The sequence below is a fragment of the Callithrix jacchus genome, chromosome 8 (assembly GCF_049354715.1).
Source record: "Callithrix jacchus isolate 240 chromosome 8, calJac240_pri, whole genome shotgun sequence".
NCBI lineage: Eukaryota > Metazoa > Chordata > Mammalia > Primates > Cebidae > Callithrix > Callithrix jacchus.
The window spans coordinates 87,188,136-87,210,378 of record NC_133509.1 but is presented as its reverse complement, the minus strand read 5'-3'; the positions used below and the strand labels follow the sequence as shown (position 1 = coordinate 87,210,378).

Here is a 22,243-nt window from a genome sequence, read left to right as displayed (position 1 = left end):
GTGGTGATTTCTTTTTATAAACAAAATCATAATGATTTAAAATTAAAAATCAAATTCACTTTGTTAAAAGATGTATTTCTACAAGGAAACATGACTATTCATTAATCCAGTTTCCTTCTGGGGAAATATATAGATGTGAGTTTCCACAAATTTTTCCTTTTTTTTTTTTTTTAAGAATTAGAGGAGTATTAGACTTTTATGGAAGTATTGTAGGTACTTGACAAATGTTCCTTGAGTAGATTACGGGATCTTACTTTATAGATAAGATAACCTAGAGCTGGAGAGGTTTGCTTCATTTTCCAAGATCACATGGTTAGTGACAGTGTAGAGAAAAGAATATATAACTCTTAAATTCTCGTTTTGGTGCTCTGTACTCCCCTTTCTGTGGCTTTGGTTGTTTTTACAGTTAAATTGATTTCAGAGAACAATTGTAATAGGTAACATTTTTGAGCACTCACTGTATTCTAGGCATTGTGGTAAGCATGTTACATACATTTTCTCCTTTAGTCTTTGCAATACCCTGAGTTGCAGTCATCACTGTTTCATAGAGAAACAGACTTAGAGGGATTAAATGATTTGTTCAGTGTTAACTAGTAAGTGAAGAGCCCACTGTGTACTGGGTATTCATTATGCTGGAGGCAGTTGCTGGTCACTGGGTGTCTGAGAAATACTTCAAGTTCCTCACATGTAAGCCTTGAGGCACTAAACAGTGCACTTACTTGTTTTTGGAAAGAACGTATGTGCGAGCATGTGCTATCTTAGAGATGGAAAGAGTTCTGGGAAAATCTTTAGGGTTCCTAAATACGGGGATAATATATATTTCACTTTTTATAAGTCAGACATAAATATGAGATTGGTAATTATGTTTACACCACCAATAAAATGTCATACTGTGGTTTTTGTGTTTTTTTTTTTTTTTTGACTTGAAGAATTTCTCCAATTTGGAAAGTAGAGTTTTTATTAATTACTTATTTCTGCCATGTATTTTATTTATCTTATTACTAGAAATGTTTGATTTACTGACAATGATTTACTTTAAAGGTTTTTTTTGTTGTTGTTGTTTTTCTTTTTTTGGGGGGGGATAGAGTCTCTGTCACTCAGGCTGGAGTGCAGTGAAGTCATCTCTGCCCACCGCAACCTCTGCCTCCCAGGTTCAAGTGATTCTCCTGCCTCTGCTTCCCCAGTAGCTGGCACTATAGGCACGTGCCGTCAGGCCTGGCTCATTTTTGTATTTTTAGTGGAGACAGGGTTTCACCATGTTGGCCAGGCTGTTCTTTACTCCTGACCTCAGGTGATCCCCCCACCTTGGCCTCCCAAAGTGTTGTGATTACAGCACGAGCCACTGCACCTGGCCCTGTTGTTGTTATTTTTAATGTGAATTAAGAATCCATGAAGCATTTGTTAGATTCGTATTAGTTTTGTAGTCATTTTCATACTAATTGCTATCCTGATTCTCATGATTTCTAATATAAACAATGTATAAGGGGCTAAGTTAATCATATGGTGTATTTTAAAATATAGCTTACATATTCTGTTCTCAAAATGTTTTCAGCTGTGCAAATTTTTAAAATGGATGTTAAAACAATCCCTATAGTTTACTAATAATCTAATGCATATTTATTTTGGGATTTAAAAGCACTTTAGTGACATATTAACTCTCCAGAAAATTTCTGTTTTTTCCTGCTGAACAAACAACTTTTATTTAAATTGTAACAAACTTAGCCACAGGGCAAAGTGGTGTGTCTAAAGATTACCTAAGTGGAAAATAATCTGCACTATTTAAAAATTTTTTTTTTTTAATTTTAATGCTTATATTGATTATTTTTTGCTTGTCTTTCAATTGGGATACACTTTGTGCCATACATGCACATATACATAGATATGTATATATAGTACATATAAAAACATAGTAGTGACTCTAGAAGAGCTTCACAGATACTCTCTCTTCTTTTGTTTAAAGAAGTGATTAGCAAATGACCTGCTGGCTGCTACAGTGGGAAAACGTCAGGAACTATTATCACTAAAACAAATAGCCACCTTCCCTTAAAGCAATTAGAGGAAACTAAATATTTTATAATCTCAATAAAACAATTTGATTTTGGATATTAAGCAACTTTCTGAGATAATATCAAATATAACATGATTGGTAACATATTTGTGTTTACATTTTTAATTCTTTTTGTTTCTAGGCCACAGACAATTAAAAGACCTTTAAATCCTTTGGCTTCTGGTCAAGGTAAATTACTTATTTGCATTGTGATATTATTTATCAGCTAGGGAACTTTTTTTGATTCGGAGGAAAGGGAGGCAAGATAAATGGCAGTAATAGTTGAGGCCATATAATCCACAGTCCTATTTCCATAGAAGTTATGCTTCACCCTTGCGGAGATTGGTGCTTGAAATATTTGTACTTCAGTAAGGAGTATTTTTATAATTTTTTATATTTTGATAATTTTTTAGATTATCAAAAAATAAAGATTAGAATATGTATTTATTCTTCTATGTATTTTTGCAGATATACTGTGTCCATCTTTAAAAATTTTTACTCATCTCACAGATGAATATACAAAACTCACAGTTTTTTTCTAAAACTTGAAATTACTGCATATATCGGGAGTTTGATTTCAACTTTATATGTCTTTAAATTGTAATAACATTTTTAATACTCTATTTTCACTCAAGGTCTGGTTCAAATGATGCTTCTTCCATAAAACTTTGCCTGACCCAGAAGTAATTTCTTCTTCCTCATGAAGTAATCTTATGCATGTGTTTGTAGCTTTTTTTGGTGGGGAGGAGGTGGGGGTAGGTAGAGTTTCACTCTTTGTTACCTAGGCTGGAGTGCAGTGGCGCAATCTTGGCTCACTACAACCTCTGTCTCTAAGGTTCAGGTGGTTCTCCTATCTCAGCCTCCCGAGTAGCTGGGATTACAGGTACCTGCCACCACGTCTGGCTAATTTTTGTATTTTTAGTAGAGACAGTGTTTCAACATGTTGGCTGGGCTGGTCTCAAACTCCTGACCTCAGGTGATCCCGAAGTGCTGGGAACAGGTGTAAGCTACCACACCTGGCCATGTTTGTATTTTTAATTCTTTTGTTTTCTTCTTGCGGCCTTTTCCACCGTGTAGCATTATTTTATTATTTATATAGCTATATATCTACTGATTTACCCCTGTACTCTGAATGTATGGGTAACATGTATCTGTTTTATCTCTCAATATAGAGCCTGACACATCACAGATGGAGTAGTTTGTTAGATACATGATCACTGAAAATTGCTCTCCTCATTAAATGATCTTGTCTACGATAGTGAAGTCGGTTGTTCTTTCAGCAAATGATTATCCACCATTTACTATGTGCTAGGCACTGTGTAGATGCTAGAGGGGATGTAAAATTAAAATTTACAAAAACCCTGCCCAGTCTGTAATATGAAGAATGGTTTGTTGAGTAAGCCATTTCAGTGTATGATTTCAGACTTTTTCTTTAGAAATTAAATATCCTTATTCTCTTCAAATATGTGCTTATTGATAAAATCTTTAATGTACTTTTAGCAAACGTGCTTAGTTCTCATTTTAAAAATTTATTTGAAAAGATGCTTATCTCAAATAGTTAATACATATAAATTTCCTCCTAGAAGGAGATGAGATTGCATTATTCCCTAAATTCTTGGAGGTTTCTCTTAGATTAGAAATGAAAAAAATCTTTAATAACGCTTTTGGGTTTATACAGTCACATGTGCTGACTCGGTGGAAGCCATTGATTTAATATCAGATGAAATGCAAATTAATAAAAAAGAGTGTATCATTATGAACTCACATTATGATTTGATAAAGTAATTAACTGCATCACTTACCATAAAGATACATAGGAACAATTTAAATGTTTATCGTTAGGGAACTGGTTAAATGACTTATGGTATAGTCACATAGTAGAAAATAGCCATTATAAATGTTGCTGTAAATTCATATTCATTTAAATGAAAAGTGACCAATAGCACAGTGAGGAAAAGCATGTATCAAAATAATATGTGTAATACATTTTTATAAAAACATGACTAATGTATCTATAAACAAAAAAGATATTCACTAAAATGTAAGTAGTATTTATCTTTGGGCTGGGTAATTATGAATAACTTTTTGTCATCTTTTTTTAAAATGTATATTTGCAATGATTACATATTTCTTTAATAAACTAATGGTATTGAAAAAGTGGGCAAAATTTTTGAAGACAAATTTTCAGTAGTAAATAAGCAGCCGCATACAAATTACTATATTATGTATAATTTGAATCTTATAAATAGCCTGTGAAAATATTCCCAACTGAGGTTAAATATTATAAGGCAAGGCTGGAGGTTTCAAAGCAATAATAAAAATCCTTAACAGAAACTATATTATAGTTTTAGGATAAATAAATGTAGAAAAACTCTCTGCCAGTGAAATAAACATAGGTCCTTCAGATACTGAAGAGTGCTCTCAGGTGATGGATTACTTTTTCTTTCCTGTCAGGCTATTAAATCTTATGTGAGCTGAACCTCCTAATGCACACTCGTGGAGATAACACCATTTAGTCAAATCAGGCATGATTCATATCACCACCAGATAAAGTTGCAGTCACGAATGTCTCACTTTCAGATTTTACTTGTGTGAATGAACTGTTGGACTAAAACTAACCATTATTAAAGTCTTATTTTTATGAAAGGGATACTGGAAGCTTATTTTAATAAGCATTTTGTTTTGCTTTTCAGGGAAAAGTGAAGGTAAGTACAATTTCTTTATTATATATTACATATATGAATTTGTTTATAGATTCAGATGTTTATTATGGCAAACTTCCCACCTCTAAAAATCAGAAGAACTTAATTTTTACTTATTTATCTGAAAGTCTGGAGGTACTAGCACAGGGTAAGGGAAAGTGACTTTTTGTGTCTGGGTTCAGGTGTTACAGCGTGCCTCAGCCTCTGATGATTCATTTGCATGTTTTACCCCCTGAATGTGGAAGCATGTCCACTCCCCACCTCCCCTATTGCCTCAGGCCAGGGAAATGTCCTCTGTCTTTTACTGGTTGAACTCTAGGATCTGCTGGGTTTCATGTAGGAAAGTTCTGAGCATGATGAGTGTTGATTCCAGAGCTGGCTTCTAAGGTTGATGCTGACTCGTGGATGTAGGAGTCATTGCCAGGTCTAACTAATGCTAACAATTTCAACATACTTTAGGTTGACTTTGTCTTTTTGCTTTAAGGGTGAAATTGAAATGACTTTTGTTATTCTTAAGACCATATGCTCAACAATATGAAAAGACTTCATGATGCTTAGCTTTAGTCTATCTAGGTGAAATTGCTAAAATGTGAAGTATCACTTTTCTTTCCCTCAAAATCCTCTATTTTCCTAACATAATTCTTATGAATTGCTTTTGGATTGTGTCTAAATAACAGAATACTAAAGTCTGATAACATTGCTGTTTTATTATCATACTTTATATTATAGTAACTGTAACAGGTAAATAAAATGCTGACTCAGACCTGTTTAGAAGAGAAGTTGTTTAGTAGTGAGATTATTTTTCCAATGATGTCTCATATTTGCTACTGGTACATGTGATTCTATAATTTTCAGTTTTGAGTAACCTTATTTGACCTTGGCCATCAACCTAGTTCTGTGCTATATTCTAGCCACATTAGAGGAGGCTACTATGATTTTTCAGTTCTATTTGAAGACCTCTTATTATCAGAAAAAAGATCGTTAACCTGTGGGAGCCATCCTTAAAGAAACTGTCTTATTTATAAGTATTGATTTCGGCCAAACATCAAAGGGTTATTCCTGACAGCTATCATATTAAGGGATTGTTTAGATCACAGTCAGGTCAACTTGAGAATAGGTACTTCAGGATTATAATATTGAACTGATTCCTGGCAGGGCACAGTAGCTCATGCCTATAATCCCAGCACTTTGGGAGGCTAAGGCAGGCTGATCACTTGAGGCCAGGAGATTGAGACCAACCTGGCCAACATGGTGAAACCCTGTCTCTACTAAAAATACAAAAATTAGCTGGGTAGGGTGGCACATGCCTGTGATTTCAGCTATGCGGGGGCTGAGGCAGGAGGGTCACTTGAGCTTGGGAGGTGCAAGTTACAGTGAGCCGAGATGGAGCCACTGCCCTCCAGCCTGGGTAACAGAGCGAGACTCTGTTTAAAAAAAAAAAAAAAGCCCCCTGCCTGCCACACCCTGGGTAACAGAGCGAGACTCAAAAAAAAAAAAAAAAAAAAAAAGACACACACACACGTGCACTTTCTCTCTCTCTCTCTCTCTCTGAACTGAAAATTTCACTGGAAGCCTAAGTCCAGTATTATCCCCAACTCCCTAATTCATGACCAAAAACTTGAAAAAAAGAACCCTGAAAATTTTCATAAGGAAATAAATCCCTTGTAATCCCACCATCCCCAGATAATTAATAACTCTGTGCCACTCGTCTAAGCAATTTACAAATAGGATTTCATTTAATTTTTTTCAACAATTCTAGGGAGCATTATTCCTGTCTCCATTTTATAGATGAAGAGAGGTTCAGCAACTTGATTAAAATAATATGATTTGTAAGTAGCAGAGTTAAGATTTAAATCAGGCAGTTGGACTCCAGGAAGCATACCCTTCGTTACTACCAGATATGCTTTTCTGCTAACATTTTGATATTTATGTTTTACATATATAAATAGTTTTGTCCAACACTTGTCAGCATTAAAGATTATCCTATTTTTATCTTATTAGGTAGGTAATAGTCATATATCTTTTGTTTTCATTTGCATTTTTTGTTGCCCATAAGCCCAAACAATTTTTTTTTTTTTTTGATATGGAGTCTCACTCTGTCACGCAGCCTGGAGTGCAGTGGCACGATTTCAGCTCACTGCAACCTCTGCCTCATGGGTTCAAGCAATTTTCCTGCCTTAGCCTCCCGAGTAGCTTGGACTATAGGCATGCACCACCATGCCTAGCTAAGTTTTGTATTTTTAGTAGAGACAGGGTTTCACCACATTGGCCAAGATGGTCTCGATCTCTTGACCTCGTGATCCACCCGCCTTGGCTCCCAAAGTGCTGAGATCACAAGTGTGTGCCACTGCGCCTGCCCAGCAATTTTTGTCTGTTATCATTTGTAGTTTTTCCTTTGCGAATTTAAAAATTCATATTATTTGCCTCTTTTCAAGTGGGCATTTTAGCATTTTTATTTAGTTTATGAGCTTTTCATATATTTAGGATCTTATCCCCTTGTTGTATTTACAACACACATTTACCCTGCTTGTGGTTTGTATTTTGCTTTTGTTTATGAAGTGTTCTGACAAATAGATGTTTTGAGTTTTTATGTAGTCCAATTTATTCCTTATTCTCTCTGCCATTCCTTCCATTATTTTATGCTTGTTTGGTTCATTTTTAACATTACTGTAAGCAACTTTAGTAAAAAACACTGTACAGTGTTTATTATCTCTGTAGCAAATGCATACATGAATCTTTACAGAGTTATAATAATTTTTTATGCCTTTTCTATAATTCAAGTAAACATTTTTATGTATTGGCTATGTTCTGCATTCTTGTTGTTTTCATAGTTGGATGTTATTTGACCATGTTAACCAGTTAGTTAGCATTCTATCATGTTAATTTCACTATTATCATATTTGTAGAATTACTAGGCATTAAATAGATCAACAATGATCTTATTAGGTCATAAGAATATAAGTGATATTTGGTTTTTGTAACATTTCTCTGAATTGCTCTTTTGAAACAGTGAATGGCATGTAATATTAGCTAAATACATATAGTACCCCTCCGATACTATCTCGTTTTAATTTTTTTCTAATTTAAAAAGCATGTAATGAATCCTTAATTTTCATAGCATCAGTTGTTATCAAAGCTAAGTATTTTCCCATTCTTTTTTTTTTTTTTTTTTGAGACAGAGTTTCGCTCTGTCTCCAGGCTGGAGTGCAGTGGCCTGATCTCTCTCACTGCAACCTCTGCCTCCCAGATTTAAGCCATTCGCCTGCGTCAGCCTCCCGAGTAGCTGGGACTACAGGCATACACCACCATGCCCAGCAAATTTTTTTGTAATTTTAGTAGAGACATGATTTCACCATGTTGGCTAGGATGGTCTTTATCTCCTGACCTCGTGATCCACTCACCTCAGCCTCCCAAAGTGCTGGGATTACAGGCGTGAGCCACCGTGCCCAGCCATATTTTTCCATTCTTAATTGATTTAGTATTTAAATTCTCTATTTTGACCTCATGTAAAACACTTTAACCAGAAAGTTAGGAGACTGGGTCTACCTAAGGCAATGCTAAAGCTCTTTAAACACTAAGTAGCAGACTGGCACTTAACTGAATCCATACCACAAACTTTTCTTCTTCCTTTTGTGAAATTACATTTAAGACTTGGACTGTTAGGTTAAACAATCTTTAAATTGCTGTTTGCCACAAATTTGCTATAATGGTTTAAAACTTTTGAAAAACTTGTATTTTGGCATTTTTCCAGTCTTATGAGTTATTTTTCTTTTGATTTCAGAGAACACTTTTTACAGTTGGCTAGAAGGTAATTAGAAACTTTAAAATACATTTCAATGATGATTTCTTTTTCCCATGAGATTAATTTTATGTCTACAAGATTCACATATGAAATTTTATTTCTAAGTCTTTGCTTTTTCTTAGGCCTCTGTGTAGAAAAAAGAGCATTCTACAGACTTATATCTGGCCTACATGCAAGCATTAATGTGCATTTGAGTGCAAGGTATCTTTTACAAGGTATGTGACATTTGCTTTCATTCACTTTACTACTCTTAATTTTAGATATTCTTAAAGTTTTCCTGGCATTGACCCGAATGGGAAAAGATTGACCTGATTGAATATTAGGCAGTAAAAATTCACTCTTAAATAGTACTAATCAGAAAGGTGGGAACTGTAGATACAGTTGAACAGTTCAACATATTCTTAGCTCTCTTCACTTTTAAGAAGTTGCTCAGAATTGTACATATCACTTTGGAAATATTCTTTTGTTTTCTTGTGGAAATTTAAATAGCTCCTAACAGCACAGTTTGCTGTTTGATAAGCATTATTGTATCAAAACTTTTTCATTTGTGTGTCAGTATCAGGCCTGGAGTTTAAAAGGGTAAAATCCTTTCCTGTTGCTGTTTATGCCTTAATACTATTGAAAATTAGACTGTGGTTGATTTTCATCAGTACCATATTTCTTCTGGAATTAAAATATTACAACTCTTGGGAAACAAAATATAGAAACTTCCATTTTATTTATTGATTGATTGTTTGATTGATTGAGACAGGGTCTGTTGCCCAATCTAGCATGCAGTGGCCAGACTTAGCCCGGGAGGGTTCTTGGCTTTGCCCCGGAAAATGTTTGAAGGCCAGCTGGTGGCGGCAGGGTACAGCAACAGCAGAGGTACTGCCCCTCATGGAGCAGAGCTGCCCTATAGGCAGTGTGCCCAGAGCAGTAGCTCATAGGCAGTTCTGCAGTCATATTTATAGTCTCCTCTTTACTATATTCAAATTATGAAGCAGATTACGGAGAAATTTCTAGAAAAAGGGTAGTAACTTCTGGGTCATTGCTATGGAAAGGGGTGGTAACTAATGCATGTTGCCATGGGAATGAGAAACTGACATGGCACACTGGTTTGTGTGGTTTATGGAAAGCTGCTTCCGCCCCCTCCCTGTTTTAGCTAGTTTTCAATTTGGTCCAGTGTCCTGACTCCCACCTCCTGAGCCAAGTCCTACCTCCTACCTTATGACTACAGAAGCATGCCACCATGCCCAGCTAATTTTTTTTTTGTATTTTTTGTAGAGATGAGATTTGGCCTTGGCCTACCAAAGTGCTGGGATTACAGGCGTGAGCCACCGTGCCTGGCCTAAACTCATTAGTAATTTTAGATTGTCATTTTAAATTGTGTATTCCAATTTTATGAATATGTTTATATTCAGAAGTTTTATTTTTATTATCTTTTTTCATCTTTAAAAAAGGAAATTTTATTATTTTCTATTACATGAATTAACCTGGAGGGCATTATATTTTTTGAAATGAGGCAGGCACAAAGATGATTATTTCATGATTTCACTTGCAAAGCCATTCTAAAAAACTTAATCTGATTGAAATAGAGAGTGAAGTGGTGAGCACCAGACCCCAAGGTATTTAGGAGAAAGGAGGGTTTGAAAAGATGTTGATCAAAAAATACATAATTATAATTAGTAGAATAAGTTCAGGAGATTTTTTTTATACAGCATAGTGACTGTAGATCAAAATAATGTATTTGTAGTTTTGAAAGATGCTGACAATGTCATGTGCTCTTGCCACAACATTAACTATATGTAAGGTAATTACCTATAATTAAGTATTTGACAATGTATATGTACTTCCAAACATCTTTTACAAAATGAATATAGATTTATTTATTACAGATGGTAATGGTATGAATGATAATAAAAGGGCAGGTGTAGCTTACGGCCTTATGACTGGCCACTCTGTGAACACAATAAACAAGTCTGCATAAAAAAATAAGAGAAAATGGTTTAATCTAAAATTTGCAATGATCTCCAAAATTTTTCCAGAGAAAATGACCAAGAAGTTGACTACAGTTAGGTGCCTAAGAATATACACTGTATGCTGACCTTCACCCACTAAAAAAAAATCACATAAAATAAGAGTGAGAAATTCCTCTGAGTTGTATTATCAATATGCAAAAAAATATTATTCCAAATTTCATTTCGACAGAGATCATTTTATTATTTTGCAACCTTTAACATTTTCACTTAAAAGATTTTGCATGGAAACATATGTTGTGCTGTAAGTGTATCATGGAACATTAAATTTAAAATCTTCACTTTCTATTAGCTCTCCTAATAATTTCTGAGATGTATTTTCTAGCCAATTTTATATGTGTCACAATTTGTATAAGAATTTAATAAAATTTTTCTTTTACAAACAGAGAAAAACAATGCTAAGTTACTTAATCCTCTTACTTGTGGAAAGTGTATGCCTTTTTCTTAATTAACTGATCTGAAAGTTAAATTGATAAGTAAAGTCTCTAATTAAAATCAAATTTTGAGTGCATTAGAAATAGCAGCTTTCTCATCAAAACCTACAAAGTACCATGTAAAATGATATGGCATGAAGACACTGGTGAGAAAACTGTAGCCATTACATAGAAAAAGAAGGAGAAAGGTTGTGATGAATACACAGTTAGAAGACACATAATAAGACAAAAAAAAAAACTAAGGATAATTAGGAAATAAAAGAAACAGAATTTCTCTTTAAATTCAGCAAGATTTGGCTGTGCAGCTTGGAAAAATGTAATCTCCACATGAAAAATTAATCTTACTTCCTCACTATTGATATTTTGCATCTCTGACTTGAACTTACAAACTAACTCTGGCAGGAATATTTATGGCTTATTATGGAGCATCTGCTACACAGCAAGCAGTGTCATGTTTGTTTGCCACATTTATATATAAAAAACATCCTCATGACTTATGAGGCATCCCTAGTTCTTATCTGAACAAATTGGCTCAATAAATATATAAATTTACTCGTGTCAATTATAATGAAAACAAGTAAAGGAAAAAAAGGCTTATGTAAAATTCTCCAATTAAAAGAACAAATGGAATGTCCTAATTAAATAAAATATAATACACAGTTTTGGAAATACATCTAAAAATTGTTTTATGTACACTAGTAAATTTTATAAAAATCATTCTTATTAGTCATGACCAGCTCACCTAATGAATACCTCATAAACTATAAAAGAAAAAAATTATAAGAGACAAGAAAATTATAGGTCTAGCATGAGTACCAAGCAAGGAAAAGCAGAAAATTTTCATGGGGAGATTCTGAATCATAAGTCAGAAGATTTTGCAGTAATGAATGCAATCAAAAGCAGAGTATAGATTTGCTTTCAGCATTTTTGAGGTTTTCAGTTTTCTAGTAAATTAGTCACCTTATTAAAATATTTCCTTTGTTCCAATATTGTTCTATTCTTCTGAAAATAGGTACAAACTGATACTCACACAAACATACTTACTCTATAATTTTCTTGCACCTGAGCTTTATTTTTAGAATAATGTATGTGCATAGCTAACTGTATGTAAATCACAACTAAAATTCTGTATGTTTGCAGGCAGAGAGACGACATGTTCAAAGAAAAACACATAACAATTTTTTTTAAATTTTAAAGCAGAAATCAGAATTTTAATACTCAGATTTTATTTATACTTGTAAATAATTTTTATTATACCCATAAAAGCAACCCTGCAGTCAATAGCAACTTAATTATACATCTTAAAGTAACTAAAAGTGTAGAATTGGTTAGTAATACAAAAGATAAATGCTAGAGGTGATGAACACTTCATTTTTCCTGATGTGATTAATACATAAATTATATGCCTGTATCAAAATATGTCATATGTGGCATAAATAGATACTATGTACCCACAAAAATTAAGAATTATTTTTATTATTAGTAAGACTTGCTTTCTCAGTAAAACATTAAATTCATTTTAAGGATGAGTTCAAGAAAATAAAATATTAATATAAAACTATTAAAGGCTAAATTGTGAAAAAGCATTTTCTTGGTGGTTATTATATAATTTAAAATGCAAAATGAAATTTACTTCTATAGGCATGAATAACCTAATATAATTAAAGTAAAAATTACTTAACTATCAAATTCAGTTTTTAATACTTAATTCTTCTTTCTTCTTAGAGACCTGGTTAGAAAAGAAATGGGGACACAACATTACAGAATTTCAACAGCGATTCGATGGAATTTTGACTGAAGGAGAAGGCCCAAGAAGGCTTAAGAACTTGTACTTTCTCTACTTGATAGAATTAAGGGCTTTATCCAAAGTGTTACCATTCTTCGAGCGCCCAGATTTTCAGCTCTTTACTGGAAATAAAATTCAGGATGAGGAAAACAAAATGTTACTTCTGGAAATACTTCATGAAATCAAGTAAATTATATATTAGAATTTATACATTAATAGAAGAGTGACAAGGAATGTACAAGATAAGTTTTTTTTTTTTTGAGATGTCTAGCCTGGAGTGCAGTGGCAGGATCATGACTCACTGCAGCCTTGTTCTCCTGGGCTCAGGCAGTCCTCCCATGTCAGCCCAAGTAGCTGGGACTATATGTACAAACCACTATGCCAGGCTAATTTTTGTGTTTTTTGTAGAGATGGGGTTTTGCCATGTTGCCTAGGATTGGCTTGAACTCCTGGGCCCAAGTGATCCACCTACCTTGACCTCCCAAAATCCTGGGATTATAGGCACAGGCCACTGTGCACTGCCTCAATTTTTTAAATATTCATTCAGAGAAAGGAAAACTGTTTAGAACATAATTAAAAGTTAATTTTGCTTGTAGGTCTTTTTGAATTGAATTTTGCTTTTGTTTTTATTTTGACTTGGGTACTGAAAGGCACACATTTTTAGTTTTAAGAGCCATTCTTTCATTATTTGATACTTCTATTATTTCCATGTTTATTTGAACAAATTGGACCTGGGGTCAAATTTCTGTCTTACACAGTTAGAATCTAGATTTGAGGTTTGAGGATAAGAATTTGTTTTAGGACATCGGAGTGTTGGTTTTACTATGTTTTCTCCTCTTTATTTATCATGATCAGTAAAATGTTGTATTAGCAGGACTTTTAGTATTTATAACACATGAAAATGAATATTCTTTGTTTTAAAATGCAGGTCATTTCCTTTGCATTTTGATGAAAATTCATTTTTTGCTGGGGATAGAAAGGAAGCACACAAACTAAAGGTAATTATTTTATACTTGTTAGATACAGACTGATTAACGTTTATGCAGATATGAATATAAACCCATATATATAGTACTCATAGAAGTAGAGAGTAGACTAGGTGCTGCGGTGGCTCAGGCCTCTAATTCCAGCACTTTGGGAGGCAGAGGTGGGAGGATTGCTTAAGTCCAGGAGTTCAAGACCGGCTCGGGCAACATTGTGTGAAACCCTGTCTTTAATCAACAAAAAAAAGAAGTAGAGAGTAGTATGATGATTACCACAGGCTGGGAGTGGAGGGTGGATGGGGAAAAAGGGGATGTTGATCCTTGGGTACAAATTTCAGTTAAGGAGAATAAGATTTAGTGACTTACTGCATATAATGGTAACTATGGTAATAATGCATTGTATATTGCAAAATTGCCGAAAGTGTAGATTTAAAGGTTTCCACTATATAAAAAATGATTAAGCATGTGAGGTGATGGATTTGTTAATTAGTCTGATTTAATCACTTCACATTGTACACTTTAAACATCACATTTGTATCCATAAACATATGTAATTTTTGTTAATTAAATAAATGTATTTATACCTAACAGTAAATCTTGATATACATCTTGAAATTATAGGAACAATCAGAGTCATAATCTTTCTTTTCCTCAAAAAAAATCAAGTTGAAAGGCAGGTGCCACTTAAGGTCTATTTTGCATTATATTCAAAGTAACAGCTGCTATCTATATATTGCTATACTTTATAGATGCCTTTCACATTGATGATCTCAGGTAATAAATAGAGGTAATAAAGGGAATGGATCCAATGCATGAGTAGTGTAGTAGTCTATCTTTTGCTAAAGAAAATTCTGAAGATGATATTGGTTAAATTAAAAGATTCTCGTTAGTGGGAGAAGGTACAGTGTGATGTTTTGTCATTCATCTTTTTTTATTGTTATTGAGATGATATCTCACTCTGTCACCCACGCTGGAGTGCAGTGATACCATCATGGCTCACTGCTACCTTGACATTCTGTGCTCAAGCAATCCTCCCACTTCAGCTTTCTGAGTGGCTGGGACCACAGGCATGTATCACCATGCCTGGCTAATTTTTTTTTTTTTTTTAAAGTAGAGACAGGGTCTTGCTATGTTACTCCGGCTGGTTTTGAACTCCTGGGCTCAACTGGTCCCCCACCTCAGCCTTCCAAAGTGCTAGGATTACAGGTGTGAGCCATTGCACCCCCTGCCATTCATCTTACTCACTGGGAATGAATGACAGTTGTGAATACCAGTGTGTAGCTGGGGAAAGAATAGATTCGATACCCCACAGAATGGGGTCCGGTCATTTCCTTGCCTCTTAAAAGGGTCTAACCTCTGGCAAGACCGTCTCTGAGTATGCATTTACCTCATAATACTAGAAATATCAAACATTACCAGCAAGATTTATTACACACTATGCAGAGCATGATATTTTGTCATTAAAAGGAAAGAGAACTTCCAGCCTCAGGGGATTTCTGGAGGGGGTCAAGTAAAATTGTATTTACTCTGGTAAGTAAAGGCAGGTGGCCCTCAGAACCACATATAAATACGCATACACGTACATATACACACACACACATGAAATCATACATGTATATCACAGAATCTTTGTAGAGTAACGTTGGATAGTTTTTTTTTTTTTTGACGTAGGTTTAAAATTAGTACCTCTTGCTTGGATGTTATCTGGTCATAAAAAAGTAGTAAAAATAAATAAAAGTACCTCTTACTGAATAGGTACTGAAACACAAGATAGAGAATATTGTTAAGATATGGTAACAATTAACATTAATAATTTGGGCTTTGTCTTAATAAAGATACTAGCTATGATATAGACACATATATAGAGAGATTTCTATATATATCTATGTCTAATTTCATATATATATTTTTATCTTTTTAGGAGATAAGGTCTTATTTTGTCACCAAAGTTGAAGTGCAGAGGCACGATCATAGCTCACTGTAGCCTGTAACTCCTGGGTTCAAGCCATCTTTCCACCTCAGCCTCCTGAGTAGCTAGAACTACTGGCTAGCACCACCATGCCCTGCTAACTTTTAAAATTTTTTGTTGAGTCGGCGGTGCGGCGGGGGGCGCTCTCACTATGTTGCCCAGGCTGGTTTTGAACTCTTGGCCTCAAGTGATCCTCCTGTCTTAGCCTCCCAGAGTGCTGGGAGTACAGGTGTGAGGGACCGCCACACCCAGCCTGATTTCATCAAAATATTTACAAAAATCTTCCTCTGCTTCTTATTCTTTCTTTCTGTAATGAAAGAACCTGATTTTTTGCACTCAGTTTTTTTGCTGTTAGATAATAGTTATTCTTGACTTCCCATTTACCTCCTACTTGAAGCATTCTTGCTACAAATACATACCTCAGTGCTTATATAATCTGCCTAAACAGCTTCCAGGAACTAGAAAGTGAGGGGGAAGATGCTGTAATAAGACTTCTTTTTTCCTACTATTTTCAATATGTTCCTTTTTTTTTTTTAAAGTTTACTTGCTGCTTTATTGGAAAGTGTTCTGGCATCAGCTCTTTTTAAATCGTGCAGATTCGAAATATTTCTCAGTGTTTTAATTTGATCAAAACTCGGAAACACTCACCTTTAATGTTCTATGAAGTCTAGGTGGAGTCTTTATGTAACAGAGAATATTTCTGAATCTTTTACAGGAAAGATGTAAAAAACAAAACATTCTAATATCAGAGATTTACTTTTTAAAAAAGTAATTTCTGGTAAATGTGGATTTGAACAGTCATAAATCAGTTTTTAAAATCTCATCTTGTTTCCTTAATACCCTATCAATGTATGGTTAGAAATAGAGGACTTGCATGAAGGAGAATTATTCAGCATTCAATTCAAATAGAATAGGATCTCATTTAAAGACTTATAAAGTATTTGAGAATTTGGATGAGAATTGGTCAGTTGGTTTCACTGAATATAAATCACAGCATGCTTAATCATTCATTTTGTTGACTGGCTGTAATTTAAAGTAATGACCTAAAACTGTATGTCTAAACCAGGAAAATCTGTAAGTGATTTAGGTTCTGGTCATTTTAAGGACCATAAATTTTTCTAATCTGAGATAATTAGGAGATATACTCAGGTTATTGTACATGATTGTTATTTGTGGAAGTCACAAGGATTTTCTCCCGTAAAATCCTTAGTAATTTTTACTAATTTGATCTAGTAAATTTCTAGCCTATTAATTTGGCCCTCGCATATTAGGTTCACTTAAGCAGAAGATGCATGATCTTTGATGTGCTTGGTTTTAATCTTACAATGTTAATTTGGCTATTGTAAGTAGCCATGTCTGTTCTCTGTACATGTCGTACAAAGACTTACTCAAGAGCTGTCACATTCAAGTATTTGAATTAATGTAGAATCAAACATTGAAATTAGACAGTGTCTACAAAAGCAAGCACACTCTTTTAGAACAGAGGCTTCCAACTGTCACAGGTATGAGAGTCTCTTACACTCAGAAACTTTCAAGGCCTCTTCTCATGACAGAGTATTTTTAGTATTTATTGATTTTGAAAATATAATTGCCAAAAGCCATCATGCATTTATTCAAACTTTTAAAGTAAAAGTTGTGTTTTATTGATCATAACATTTCTATCCATTTGGAAATTTGTAGTGCATACATGGGAGCTGTTTATTCTGTCTGTATGCAGTCTTGTCTCCATGTGGATTTTGTAGATCCTAATTCTTAAGTCTTCTAGAAGTCAACAGCTCATAGGATGGGAACAGTTTTTTAGAGTAACTTTATACTCTTGTTACTATTGTTAAAAGTATTATTTTTCTGTAAGTTTTGGTCAAAGATGTAGTTTAAAGGAAACCTAAAATCAAATCACAGAATCTTTGTAGAGTAATATTATTGGTTAGTTTTTTTTTTAAGTAGGTTTAAAATTAGTACCTGTTGCTTGGATGTCATGTGGTCATAAAAATAAAAAAATTAGTACCTCTTACTGAACAGGTACTGAAACCAAGATAGAGATTATTATTAAGATATGGTAATAGTGAACAATTTGGGCTTTGTCTTAATTAATAAGGATATTATATCTGGGATCCTATTAAAAGTCTTTTACATATTACAGCTGTTTGAAAGTTAAAAGCTGAGTAAAACATCTTGGAAAAGTCTGTCTCCAGAGCAAATTGAGGTTTGCTTTAAATAGTGGGTTCCAGTCATTGATTTATCCCTATTTTAGATTTGTGGTCCTGTCCTCATTGGTTGAGCCCACTGTGTGGTTTATCACTTTAAAAAAAGAAAAATACAGGCCAGGCACAGTGGTTCACGACTGTCATCCCAGCAATTTGGGAGGCTGAGGTGGATGGATCATGAGGTCAGAGTTCAAGACTAGCCCTTGCCAAGATGGTGAAACCCTGTCTCTACTAAAAATACAAAAATTAGCCAGACATGGTGGCAGATGCCTGTAATCCCAGCTACTCGGGAGGCTGTGGCAGAGAATTGCTTAAACCAGCCTGGGCAACAGAGCGAGACTCCGTCTCAAAAAAAAAAGGAAAAATACTATGTGTTCCCTAAATTATAGGCCAATTTGTATAATGGATCTTCTATCTGAGATGTACGTCAGATTTCCTGCTAAGAATACTGTAAGCGTGGGATTCTCCTCTTTATCCAGGACAGGAGTCACTTGGAGGATCAATTGGTAATTTCCACTGGAGTAAAAGAAGGATGTATTCTTGGCTTCTCTTCTTTTTTACATATTCCTTAAGGACATATACCACATTTAGATCAGCTGGATACATGTCACCCTATTATAAATGATACAATATTCTAAGGTTCATGGATGTACACATATGTATTAAAAGCATGAAAGCGAAAAGGGAACAATAAATGCCAAATTTAGTATAGTGGTAGAGGGTGGGATATGGCACTTGAGAGACAACACTTGAGGACCTTCAATGGTACTTCTGACTTTTTTTCTAAAACTTGGTAATGGATACATGGTGTTCACTATATTTTGTATATTTTTGCATGTTAATATGAATATTAACAAAAGGAGATATGGTTGTTTTACCTTATTCATGCCAGAAAGAAGGGCTGTAGTTGAACTATTAAGAAACCAAAGAGGCCGGATGCGGTGGCTCAAGCCTGTAATCCCAGCACTTTGGGAGGCCGAGGCGGGTGGATCACAAGGTCAAGAGATCGAGACCATCTGGTCAACATGGTGAAACCCCGTCTCTACTAAAAAATTCAAAAAATTAGCTGGGCATGGTGACATGTGCCTGTAATTTCAGCTACTCAGGAGGCTGAGGTGGGAGAATTGCTTGAACCCAGGAGGCAGAGGTTGCGGTGAGCGGCGAGCCGAGATTGTGCCATTGCACTCCAGCCTGGGTACCAAGAGCAAAACTCCGTCTCAAAAAAAAAAAAAAAGAAACCAAAGGATTTTTTTTTTTCCTTTCTATTTCTGCCTTCTTCCCTCATTCCCTTCCTCCATTCCTTTTGGTAAATGATGCCCTCTAACCCTTCTTCACCCTCCTTTCTCCACCTGTTGATATATAGTTAATCACCTACAATGGACACATTAACAAAGTTATTTTGTATATTTTTGCAGATAGTTTAGCTTTGGAGTCAGGCAGGGCTGGGTTCTAAGTTTTTCTTTTACTAGATGCGGGAATTTAGGCAAGTTACCTAAAAACTCTAAATCTTATTTTTTTTTACATTCATTAGGTGCAGATTGTAATAATATCTACTTTTGGATTTGTGGTGAAGATTAAATGAGATTGTATATGTAATGATGCTGGTTTGTAGAGTCAATGAATGTTCTCCTTTTTGGTACCCCATAGTACCTTGTACAGTGTTAGGCACATAGAAGGCACTCAGAAAATATTAATTGACTGTATATTACATCTTAATAAAATTTTGTTACATTGTTTTCAGGAGGACTTTCGACTGCATTTTAGAAATATTTCAAGAATCATGGATTGTGTTGGTTGTTTTAAATGTCGTCTGTGGGGAAAGCTTCAGGTAAGCAAATCTAGCCATTCCTATTTCTCATTTACCCTTTGCATGAATAATTTTCTAATTTTTCTTATTTCTGTTATAGACTCAGGGTTTGGGCACTGCTCTGAAGATCTTGTTTTCCGAGAAATTGATAGCGAATATGCCAGAAAGCGGACCCAGTTATGAATTCCATCTAACCAGACAAGAAATAGTATCATTATTCAACGCATTTGGAAGGTTAGTTTGAATGTTCTGAAATTGCTTCTGCTAGCCAAGTAAGTGTAAAGCAACATATATGCTCTCAGAAAAAACCTGGGTAAGGAATATCTTTTTCATTTTATTTTAATTAATTTATTTATTTTTGAGACAAGAGTCTTGCTCTGTAGTCCAGGCTGCAGTGCAGTGGTGTGATCTCAGCTTACTGCAACCTCTACCTTCTGGGTTCAAGCAATTCTCCCACCTCAGCCTCCCAGGTAGCTGGGATTACAGGTGCATGACACCATGCCTGGCTAATTTTTTATTTTTTATTTTTAGTAGAGATAGGGTTTCACCATGTTGGCCAGGCTGGTCTTGAACTCCTGACCTCAGGTGATCTGCCGGCCTCGACCTCCCAAAGTGCTGGATTACAGGCAAGAGCCACCGTGCCAGGAATATTCTTTCTAAAGAAACCATTTTATTACAGAATTACAGGATATTTTGAAATAACTAAAGTATGCAGACATATACAATTAGTACATGATACTCTATTTTCATCTGTTGACTTTTATGATCATAATTAGGACTGGGCATGGTGGCTTATGCCTGTAATCCTAGCACTTTGGGAGGCTGAGGATGGTGTATCACTTGAGGCTGAGAGTTTGAGACCAGCCTGGCCAACTCTACTAAAAATACAAAAGTTAGCCAGGTGTGGTGAAGCATGCTGTATTTCAGTATTCATCTGATGGAATTTGTACATTAAAAAATTGTTTAAAAGCAAATTTTTTTTTTGCTATCCAATTATTTTTGTGATGGTGCTAGAAAAATCATGTTTAATACAGGTGTACATGTAAATTTCTGTTAAGTCACCATTATATAAATAGGTTAATAACTTTTAAAAATAATTATTTCCCATAAAAATGATTAAAGAAAAGCATGAAATAAGGAATTTACATTAAAATATTTAAGTATAGATGCATTTCCTTATGCCCTATCATGCAAAAAATGCTGAGATTTTAAAAAATTAACATTTTTTAAAGGACTACATTTCCTCATTTAAAAAAAAAAAACTACAATTTTGGGCTTGAAATAATTGACTTTCAAAATTGTATCTATAGCATCCAGGGGCTTAATAGTTAATATTTCATTGATTACTGTCTTTTCATGATAGAGAGCAGAGCTAAGTATGCTTAAAATAAGGAACAAAATTTACAAAAATGAGTGAAAGCCATGTAGTCACACATTTAATACTTTTATTCTTTATAAGCCAATAGCTTTCTTTCTAAATTTACTAAATATTGTGTATTTTAAGTATGCATATACTTAAGCATTTAAAAATATATAGTTATATTTCTGTGTTTATATACTTTATACTAACATACTTTAATAGTAAGAATATTAATATATTTATGAATACTTATACCTAAATATGTGTATACTTACATATTTTATATCAAATACTCATACACTTTAATACTAAGTGAATATACTTATGAATACTTAAAATACATTAAGTGTTTTAATACCTATGTATCTCATACTTATATATTTGATTAACTGACGTGATCAGCTCACTGCAACCTCGGCCTCCCAGGCTCAATAGATTCTCCCACCTTAGTCTCCTGAGTAGCTGGGATACAGGCACACACCACCATGCCTGACTAATTTTTTTTTTTTTTTTTTTGGTAGAGACAGAGTTTTGTCACATTGCCCTTACTGGTCTCAAATTGCTGGACTCAAGTGCTCTACTTGCCTTGGCCTCCCAAAGTGCTGGGATTACAGGCATGAGCTACTGCACCTGGCTATTTTATTTATTTGAAAGGATTTTCTTTTTAGAGATAGGATCTGGCTGTGTTGCCCAGGCTGGAGTGCAGTGGTATGGTCATACATAGTTCACTGAAACCTTGAACTCCTGGACTCAAGCAATTCTCCTACCTCGGGCTCCCAAGTAGTTGGGACTGCAGGTGCACACAGCCATGCCTGGCTAATTTTTAAATTTTTTTGTAGAAACCAGATCTCCCTATGTTGGCCACGCTGGTCTCAAATTCCAGACCTCAAGCAGTTCTCCCATCTTGGCCTTAGAAAGTACTGGGATTGCAGGAGTGAATCATTGCACCTGGCATACTTATATATTTAAATAATTTTAAAATAACTAATATCTGGACAATAATAGTTTTACCATGTCAAATTAAGAACTAAAATATATTACAATACATTAAATCATTTATGCACCTTAAATTTGTTGAAATAAATTTAAAATGTTCTGTTTTAAAATGCAAAGTGAATAACTTTTACAGAG

At 34.5% G+C, this 22,243-nt stretch overlaps 1 protein-coding gene across 1 annotated transcript in view; it reads left to right on the top strand.

The window, feature by feature from the left end:
* The window catches only part of ERO1A (endoplasmic reticulum oxidoreductase 1 alpha), a 60,242-nt gene that overhangs the window by 34,541 nt on the left and 3,458 nt on the right, over positions 1 to 22,243 (top strand). Inside the window, exons 8-15 of the mRNA XM_002753909.6 lie at positions 2,190 to 2,236; positions 4,741 to 4,752; positions 8,531 to 8,557; positions 8,674 to 8,766; positions 12,729 to 12,975; positions 13,718 to 13,787; positions 19,687 to 19,773; positions 19,853 to 19,986. Coding sequence (XP_002753955.1) covers positions 2,190 to 2,236; positions 4,741 to 4,752; positions 8,531 to 8,557; positions 8,674 to 8,766; positions 12,729 to 12,975; positions 13,718 to 13,787; positions 19,687 to 19,773; positions 19,853 to 19,986 — 717 coding nt within the window. The remainder of the gene's footprint in view (positions 1 to 2,189; positions 2,237 to 4,740; positions 4,753 to 8,530; positions 8,558 to 8,673; positions 8,767 to 12,728; positions 12,976 to 13,717; positions 13,788 to 19,686; positions 19,774 to 19,852; positions 19,987 to 22,243) is intronic.